This window comes from Montipora foliosa, chromosome 5, assembly GCF_036669935.1.
Source record: "Montipora foliosa isolate CH-2021 chromosome 5, ASM3666993v2, whole genome shotgun sequence".
Taxonomy (NCBI): domain Eukaryota; kingdom Metazoa; phylum Cnidaria; class Anthozoa; order Scleractinia; family Acroporidae; genus Montipora; species Montipora foliosa.
The window spans coordinates 4,552,827-4,562,826 of NC_090873.1; the positions used below are offsets into that span (position 1 = coordinate 4,552,827).

The 10,000-nt window shown below is 40.1% G+C and overlaps 1 protein-coding gene and 1 long non-coding RNA gene across 2 annotated transcripts in view; one reads left to right on the top strand and one right to left on the bottom strand.

Annotated features, from left to right (window-relative positions):
- The window catches only part of LOC138002879 (uncharacterized), a 13,826-nt gene extending 8,271 nt beyond the window's left edge, over window positions 1–5,555 (top strand). Inside the window, exon 3 of the long non-coding RNA XR_011123347.1 lies at window positions 5,445–5,555. This is a non-coding gene — a long non-coding RNA (uncharacterized lncRNA). The remainder of the gene's footprint in view (window positions 1–5,444) is intronic.
- LOC138002878 (collagen triple helix repeat-containing protein 1-like) lies at window positions 2,152–5,574 on the bottom strand. The gene is made up of 3 exons (XM_068848867.1): window positions 5,425–5,574; window positions 3,298–3,588; window positions 2,152–2,705 (listed from the first exon to the last, which is right to left on the bottom strand). Exons 1-3 carry the CDS (start codon window positions 5,536–5,538, stop codon window positions 2,343–2,345), a joined length of 768 nt encoding a protein of 255 aa, XP_068704968.1. The 5' UTR covers window positions 5,539–5,574; the 3' UTR covers window positions 2,152–2,342.
- Between the last annotated feature and the right edge of the window lie 4,426 nt (window positions 5,575–10,000).

The window sequence follows — 10,000 nt, forward strand, 5'->3', positions numbered from 1 at the left end:
AAAGGGGCAACAAGATTTTAACGAACATAGCTTTGTGCTATGCAAAAACCGCTTGAAAAAAGACCTATTACAAGAAAACGATTTTTTCAATAACGTGCCAGGTACCAGTGAAGCGCCCAACGTCAGAGTCGGTATGTTTTATGGTGTTCTTAGCAGCTCGGTTTGTTTCAAAATCGTTTATCGCCTTGTCCTGCTGGATAACAGAGTTTCTGTTCCGTTTCTTCGTACTTATTTTGCTTGTTGGCTCAGCTTGTGTGGTTTGTTGGCATTGTTTCCAACTTTTTTATCATCTTGTTATACTTCCTGTGGAAGCAACAAATTTTCCATGAAATTGAACTTGTTGCGTTTTGTTTGTTTCCAGGTGTTCTTTGTAGCCAGAAAATATCCGATGTTCAAATAACCCGCCATAACAAAACTTCGCGTAATCTGCAATGACAAATTTTGAATACGAAAGCTACCTTCTCTCAGTTCAACTGGAAACTGAGTCTGATTTTAGCAAAAAATCAAACTTTATCAGGTCTTCCTTACGGGTATTGAGGTGAAGATTGCAATCACCCTCCCTTCCTAGAGATGTCCGATACTCTGGTTAAGTGGGACTGGACGATGTGACCACTGGCTTAGTGTTGCGAGTGCCACGCTGCGCGCTTGGGCTGCCTGTGTCATCGTAAGGAAGACACAATAGACCTTTTTCGCTTGTACATTTTGTTTTCCCAATACAGTACAAGTCATGTGACAATACTCAGGAGGTTTTGTCCTTTGTTTTGTTAATTAAAAAGAGTGCATGCAGACATATTCATGCTTGCATGCACTCTTTTTAATGAACAAGACAAAGGACCAAACCTCCTGAGTATTATCACATGATCTGTATTGGGAAAACAAATGCACAAGCGAAAAAGGTCTATTAATATGGCATACAAGTTATGCTATGAACAGGATTGGGCACATGCTTTATACAGGCATTCTGCAAAGACGCGAGCATGAAGACCAAAGTAGGCCACGTAGGGGTTTATTCTACGATTGATGACATGCAGTATGGATCTACAATCCTGTGGCAATGCAAGTACCACATTGTTTACCTAAAGAGGGCTACTTTTCATTTGCACAAGACAAACAAACACGAATTATTTTTGAGTGGTCGTGCAGCGCTCGTTCCCCAAAATTACAGCGCGTAAGGAAGAAAATAACAGCTGCACAGGTGCCTAGCTGTAATTCTGCCTACCTAGAAAGACAGCATATTTTGAAAGTGAACCAAGGTACCTCGTTTGTTCCCACTTCTTTCAGCTAGTTTGATCCTGTGACAAATGTGCAAGGTAGTAATGCATGGTAGGAAGCATTGAACATCAGAGGCTTGTGCCTAGTTGAAGCATGTGAACGGCAGGTGGATGGTTTAGCTTTTTCAGAATGTTAACCAATTGTTATTTGTGTTTGCCGTCACCTGGCTCAGTAGATTGGTCCACAAGGCTCGCAACAGCCCAAAAAAGTCATCGTCATCATCATTATCGATAACGTCAGCGTTGCTTTCTATTGACCAATTTTACGGAATCTAACCATTATAATAATAGGGTTAATTTTATTTCAAGCAATGTTGGTGTTTTCTTTTTTATTGGGCTACCCCTTTACACTCAATCGACCGCGTCCAAGAGCTGTCACGTGCTAGATCGTAAGGCCCATGATATCAGGGGCTATAAGTCAGCAGCAGGTTTGTTTGATTTGTTCCAATCATCGAGATCAGACAGCTTATGAAGATGACATTAGATTACTGGGATGAAAACTTCTTTCTCCGGTTTGGCCTTCCGTCCACACTAAAACGCTGTGGATGGCGAAAACCGAGCTTTCTCAAAACACTGAGGACACAGCAGCCATCCACTTTCATACATATAAAGCTTTTCTGGGGCCGAGCGAGCGTTTTAGTTTGGACGACAAAAGTTAATTCATTTTCGAGGTGAAATTTATCTGGATTAGTGTGAACAAGACCTTAAAAAGAGAACTGAAGATGTTACGCTAGGCTATCGGGTTCTTATCAGTAAATTCAACAGTTAGATTCTTGCTAAATATGCTATCCCAATTTTTGAAGTATTTTGTGTCTGCTTGTGACACGCAAACGGCCCAACGCAACTAAGATTTGTAAGATTTCCATGGCAAGGTCCATGCAATGACAATTTTATTAAACCTTCTTTTCGTACATGTTACTCACCTAAACAAGGAAACACTACTCTAGTGAAGAACAGAAACAAACATGAAATCAATTCCGTAGGCTATTTCAATACTTCATTTTGGCATCAATCAGGTGTTACTTTAAAACTGAAAATAAAATTCAATCCATTAGCACCCAAAGAGCACTTTTAAGACTGAGACCTAGGCACTTCTTCGATAATTATCCGAGACACGGAAATCCATCCAGTGTTAGCACTAGTCAAGGCACGGCCGTCACATTTCCCTACCCATAATTCTACACTGACCGTGCCCTGTGGAATGTTCTCACAGTACCCCTCAAATGATCGGTGATGAAGCAGCCAAGGACTCCCAGCAGATGATGGCCAATTGTTGAACACAATAGCCTCAATAGTCATTGGTCCGCTGCACTCTTGACCATCGAACTTGAAATACCAGCGGCTGCACCCAACACCAGAACCATAAACGCTCATGATTCCTTGGAATGAAACTTTTAGTGCCCCATCAGACTGTAGCTTGTTGAACGAACAGTTCTAAAATACAATATATAGATATTTATCGAACATATCCCCGCTTTTAACTTTTCAGTGATCATTTAAAATTAAACCACGCAAGTATGATTTAATGTGAATTTTGTAAAACGCTGTTATACTAGTTGAGTAACGGTTACCACAAGGCGGTCATCGTCGTTAAAGTGAAGGTAGTTCTTAAACAGTAGTGTCTGGTATTCAATTTATTGGCTCTCAATCAACTGTGGCTCACAAGGTAAAGAAATCGGACCGGCAAACGCTGATAAAAAGGTTTCCTGTTACGTCTCAACGTTACACTAAGTCAGTTTATAAAAGTATTGCTACATAAAAGTGTCTTCATCGTATAACAATGCCATTTGACGTAAGTGAAAAAAAGATACTCAGTTTGTAAAGGAAGAGAAACTGCCAGATTTAATTGATGTTGTATATGTTCATGTTTGAGTTGTCTTCACACGTAGAGACAGTAAATACGTGACGAATGTAGAGCACATGCACTGCGCACGAGAACTGAGTATAGTATCAGCCTACGTAGTTGAGATTCTTACTACCCATAAAAAAGCTTCCTTCTTTGAAATTCAATTTGTTTTTTATGTACCTTAATCTGTCCGCTATCGGTACCATCGTCTTTTTTCCACACGCACTGCTTCCAGTTGGTTTGTGGCACTGCAGAGCTTTCTCCTTTCTCTCCTTTGCCTCCTTTCGATCCTTGGGCTCCCATGATTCCCAGCTCTCCTTTCATTCCCATCGTTCCTTGAGCTCCCTTGTCTCCAGTCTGTCCTTTAGCTCCTTCCCTTCCCTGTGGACCTTGCAGTCCAGGTACGCCAGGCATTCCCGGCATGCCGTTTGACCCTGGGATTCCGGGAAGGCCATGACCAATCATTGATTCCTAGGAAGTACGTACAGGAAACTTGTTACAGAGAAAACGCAATGAACCAGTATTTTTAATACAGGGAAGGGAGGGGCGGACAAGAGAAGGAGTCGAGAAATCGATATGAGGTTTAGCAAACGAGTGAGGGCAAAGAACTTACACCAAAAAGGGTGTAATAAGCAGGTAGCTAGTGGGGCCCCCGGGTGGAGTGAGGTCTTGGAAGTGGATATTTTGGACCTACCCCTTTAACTCATTTCTCTATTCGGTGAACAAAGTATGATTCTGACGCTTGCAAATCGGTCTATTTTCAAGAAATCCGAAAGAAAGCCCTCAAAAAACACCTTAAAGGCACTTATTTGTCGTTAGCCCGATGGGAGATCAATTGTTCGGCGGAAATAACTCGCAGTTCAAGAGATCAAGATTGGTATAACATGAAAAGTATGTTTAGATTCCTGCGTGTCAACCAAAATGTTTAGTAAGTTAACAACTAACGGATGATAAACATTTTTCTCGGAGTACGGATGTTTTATTACGGTATTAGTCACCAAAATCATTGGAAGGATGATGAGCGCTCGGCAAATTTTTAGCCCTAGGATGGTTACTGAACAGTAACTGAAAAAACCCAAAAGGTCTCGAGTTGCACGAAAAAGGAACGGTTAGTGGAATGTGTACCTTATGAGGACTTGCACATCCCTAAAACGGTCGCAGACGTGCAGCGATGCTGGAAATTTGATTTTTAGGGGCAGTTTTTGGTCCTTTCGTTTTCATATCTTGTCCTCTGTGCTTCAGAAGAAAATTAGTGTTTCTGTTTGGATTCTTTAGGTACGAAAGCATAACAGCCTTGAGATATGGCTCTTTACGAGAAACAGTTGCCTGCACTAATAATTTAGCTGCTAGCTATGAGGTCATTGATCGCTTACGAGAGCTGGTCGCTTATCAGAGGTTGCAATTACAGTGAATTGACTGGGAAAATTTTGGTATTTTGGAAAATTGGTGGCTCAGGAGAGGTGGTCGGAAAGGGAGGTTCGACTGTATGTCTTACTTATTTTATCTGAAAGAAATTCCTGAAATGAACAATTAAGGACGTTCGCGCGAAAATTTTTCAACATTGATTTTTTTCTGAAACTTTTACCACTGTAAGATGATGAGTTAGTTATGTCAGAAATGTAAAACAAATGGGGGGTCACCGACTTCGTTTTGGAGAGAACATGCCCGGAAAAACACCCAAAATGTGACAAAATCGGGCTTCGTTAGCGAATAAGGCCAGTGTCTGTAAACCCAAATATATTGCAATTAAATCTTTGAAGTGAAAACTTCTCTGCCAAATATTGTTTAAGTGGACTTATTAAGTGAATTTAGTCAACTGGTGAGGTTCCTTAAAGATCAAGTTCGCATTTAGCGACCACAGTTTCACTCGCCTTGCAGCCGCAAGATGGCAAGATTTGATGTCTCGTGAGCAGAAATCTTGAAATTTTTTTAACTTCCCACATTGATTTTTTGTTCATTTTTGGACAACGTGGAGATAATTGTAAATAAAATCCGTTTCTGGAAAGAAAAATAGGGGTCACCGAACGTCCAAGACCGTTAAATCCAGGCAAAGCTATAGCAATGGCCTTTTGCCCTATCAGTAACCATTTTATTACTTAGCGCGCGCGCTCGTGTATGACGTGGCATGTGCATTTGCGTGCGCAGTAAAGATGCGCAGAAACAATTGGCGCGAACGTCCTTAAAATGTCTTTGAAAAAACGCACTGATGCATCGACAGCCCGCCGATCCTCCTGAATATAAAAGTCGGGTCACCATATGTCTACAATTCCCTGTTCAGTCGTTACGACATGTTGAGTCTGCGCTCACCTTGCATAAATCTTTCGCAGTTGCACTTTTCTGTTGGGAGGTGGTGTTGTGGGAGTTTCCTAATGAGCCTGCTGATAAACAGAAAACCAACAAAGCAGTAATATACTGAGCCATTGCTGGGAATACACGAGTGCTGTCCGTCTGCTGTATTGGTATGAACGAGGTTAAGTATGTGCTCGTCTTTTCAATTGTTAGAGTCTCTGTACGGTGGCCAATTTACATCATCAACTCCGTTGATAAAACCAAATTTTCAATTGTTAATCTCTCAACTCATTTTCATTTAGAGATAGTAACTCTTTTATCCTGACATAATTTTGTCTCGAGATGATACTTCATCCTGAGATAAGCCTGTATCTCGAGATAATTTCATATCCTGAAATATTTTTTTGTTTTTCGAGATAATTGTTTATCCAAGGATAATTGCTTATCTCGAGATAATTTTATATCTCGAGATGATCTGATATCGCGAGATGACATTTTATCTCGAGGTAAGTCTGTATCTCGAGATAATTTCATATCCCGAGATAATTACTCGGTTGCCGTAGGCAATCCCAGTCTAGAAATGTGTCGGTGAAAGTCTTGCCTGTCACTCCCCTGGTAAGTGGTATCTTTGTGCATAGAGCCTTCTGCACGTATTTTCTTAGGATAGAGAGGGTAGTGGAACTGTGTAGATTTCTCTGGTGGACACATTGGAATAATTAACTTAGCCTGCAATGGCGTCGAAAGTCATGTAACGCGAATGGCGTTTTACTGGATCCTTAAAACAAGTCAGTTGGATAAACTACGCAGGCGGTGAAAACCAACACCTGGAATCTCAAAAGCGACGAGTAATGGACTTCGACAACAATCTGTCGCCCGTCGAGCAGAAATCAAAGTGAGCTGCATTTCTAAAATAATATTTACCAAGTGTGCTGTTATGTAGAACACTGAAACCAAATGGAAAATTCTCTGGTAACTTATGGGTTCAACAAAGACAGAGAAGGAATCGAACACCTTAAGTGGATCTGTGATCAACTCTGCACAGTCTTCAGGTAATGTGACAGCCAAGAATTCAGGGGCACCCAACGAGAATATAGTTCAAAATCACTTGAACATAGCATTGTGAAACGTATTTTAGTATTTAAACGGTAGATATAGACATATTTTTATCCCCTAAAAAGTTTTCATCTGTTCGGATTTCCTAGCTGAAAGTCTAGTGATCCGAAAATTATAGGGATAAAAACTTACCTTTTCGAAAATTTCAGCTAGAAAAAAGGCTCCCGAAAATTCTAAGCGACCTTTTAAGGGAAAAAATCCCTTAAAAATGGGCAATTATACAATTTTTCCGATGGTCGAAAATCCTAGGAGAGGCAGGCAAGCAAGAAGTTTTACAAGAAATGTTCCGAAAATTCTAGATCTCAAATCGTCTTCCGAACAGATATTTACCGAAAACTTGACGTTGGGTGCCCCTGAGAATTATTTGAAAGAAAGCTTGTCGTCTATTTTGTGTTTCATTATTCAAGGAAACGGTTCTTCATGGAAACGGTTTGATCCTGAAATTTTAGTTTGTTGTAATATTGCGCATATTTGACACGATTGAGTTTTTTCTCTTCACGCACGCAATAATAGCAAATATGTTGTTTGTTTCAAAAAATTGTTCGCTGGAAAAGGTGGCCTTTATGAATTCATCATGTTTTATTATCAGGGGCACCCAACGACCAATTTGTTGTAAAATGTATTATTATACCCCAGTTAATGAAAATAAATGTTATTAAGGCATTTTCAGGTGTTTTTCAGTGTTGCTGGGAAAGCATTATCTGTTCCTTTTTCCCAGCAAGACACACAAGAAATTTCCCAGCCAGCTAGATAAAATTGGTTGGTTTCCCAGCCAGCTGATCAAATTTATTTTCCAGCCAGGAATTCCGCGCGCTTTCAAATCCATCGATCCAAAACGACCGAACAAAAGCGACAAAATCGGGACAAAACAGGTTTTTTCCGCAAGCGCAATCACTCTGACATGTTTGTGACTACTCTCTGGGAGAGGGAAGGAGTTTCCTTTTTTTTTTTTTTTTTTAGTCGTCCTCAGTCTTCAGAGTTTCTACAGCCAGCTCGGGTTGAAATGCTAGAAAAAGTCAGTAATTCCCAGGCAAAACCTTTATCAATAACAAAATTTCCCAGCCAGCTCATCGAAACACCTGTATTTTTGCCAGCCAGCAAGATTCCTCTGGGGAACAGATAATGTGAGGAACAGATTCGTTGGGTGCCCCTGTATTATATGTGTGCTGGATAGTTTTTATGGCAATAGTAAAGCATTTTCTTGTTATTCAAGGAAAATGTTCTTCAGGAAAGGGTTTGAACCTGAAGTACATGGTAATTGACACGATTGAGTTTCTTGTCTTCACGCACGCAATGAAATAGGAAGAGGTTTTCGCCTCTAAGAGCAAATATGTTGTTTATTTCAAAAAATTGTTCGCTGGAAAAGGTGGCCTTTATGAATTCATCATGTTTTATATATGCGAGCTTAACTGGATAGTTTTTATGGCAATAGTAAAGCATTTTCGTGTCAAAATGAGGTTAGCGTTTTTGTGCTGTGCTAACTTAATTAAATATAAATATACATTCTGCCTCGTGAGTTTGTTATTCTCGTTAACCAGCAATGGAAGGTCATTGCAACGCGAATGGCGTTTTAGTGCATCTTATGTTGTTTGTTTCAATAAAATGTTTCGCTGGAAAAGGATTCTGTGATATTTTCTGCCTTTGTGAATTATAATATCATGTTGTGTATTGAATTTTCGAGCTTAAGGTTGAAACGTGATACGGGAGGATATTTTTAGTATAACTCTGTAAGCAGGAAAGGTTTCATGAAAATAAACAGGTCTGTTGGAAGCGTGGTTGAGTTTCAACAAAATGAGCCCCAAAATCAACAAAAAATTGTGACGCCGGTGAATAATAAAGTAGCTGCTATTGTTGGTTTTCACTCACGTGATCAACAGCCATGTTTTTCAACGAAAACAAAAGGAAGCGTTTGCATAATAATAGAGTTAAATTCCCGGAGGATTTGGTCGGGGCACCAACATGGCAGCCTTTTCTTTGTTTAGGGCACCAACATGGCGGTCGTGACGTCATATGAAAACCAAGAATTTCCAAAATGATGGAATTACCTGGTGATAAATAACCTCGTCTTGGAGAGTAAATTTTTGAGTTTGCAGAAACAATGGTGGGCGATTGTGATCTTTGTTTTGAATTCGCTCATTTATTGTCAAACTTTATAACACTTGACAGAAAAAGAAAGTTACGAAAACCCGGTATCTTACCATCATTTGACACAGATGCTTCACTGTTTGGCAAGTAAACATGCCGCGGTAACTTACTAGTAATCACGGCGCCCGCTGAATTCCGGCGATGTCACTTTCGATTTTGCGATTTATTTGTGCAGCCAAAACTTACAATAACAAAATTGAACGTAGCAAAAATCTCCCAAAATGTTTGTCGCTGATCGTAACTGTTTATATTCTATATTCACGGTTCAAAATTAATGTTGTTTTCATGTCGTAAATATGTTATTCTCGAGCGACCGTCCTGGAAACTTCCTTCTGCTCTTTCAGAAAACTGTGTATCAATATTTATTTACTTTTGCATCAATATTTGTTTTTGCATAAAGCAAGCTAACAAAATCTTTACCTTGCTAAGTTCGCATTTGTTAGCGTTAATAGTATTTTCGGTCCAATGCTTCTGTTTTGCGAAGGCGTATATGTTTTTGGTCACCCATCCAGACACTAATCCCGCCGGAGAGGGCTAAACTTTAGTAAACTTTAGTATTACAAAGCTGTCAGATGCTCAGAGGGCACGCTCAAACTTGTGGTGAAAAGAAGCTTATCAACATGTCAGCCCAGAAGCCAATGTTTCTCACTTCCCATTTATTTTCTTCATTCTTTCTGGGTTCAGTACTTTGCTAGTAACCACATGTCTTCTCAGGCTATTTAGCCAAGGCTTCTACCATGGCGCTACAATTATAGACAATACCAAAACAATATCGTGCACTGTTAGAGCTACATATTACGCAAGGACAGATTTTTTTCGTCGTACGAACGTGTGAGAACCTGTGAGCCAAAGGGCCTCTGCTGGTATGACTTCTGGGTGACCCCTTAAATGGTCTTAATGACCCCACAACTTGAAAAAATTGTCTGGAACGGTGCACGTACCACAGGCAACCCAGTGTACCCTCAGGGAGGGTCTAGTTTCTCATAATCTACACGATAATCTTTTGCGAGCCTTGTCATACAAGCTCCACGATTGATCAGTCATGGCTCTTTAGAGAAAAGATCATGACAGATCTGCTCTGACTTCCCTTCGTGTCTTTGCAGTTGCGAGGCTGTAATATGTGCCTTCAAAGTTTTCCTGTAAGTATGATAATGATAGGAGGCGTTTTGTAGATGTTTTTCAGCATTGACTGATGGTGTATTAAAGTCCATTCTTGCATCAAGAGTTGTTTAAGGTTTTTTTACTGCTGGATGATATGTTGTGACAAATGGTATTATTTGTTGGGTTCACATTAGACCACTAACTTAGTAATCTCTAAGTCGACTTGGTGAAAATG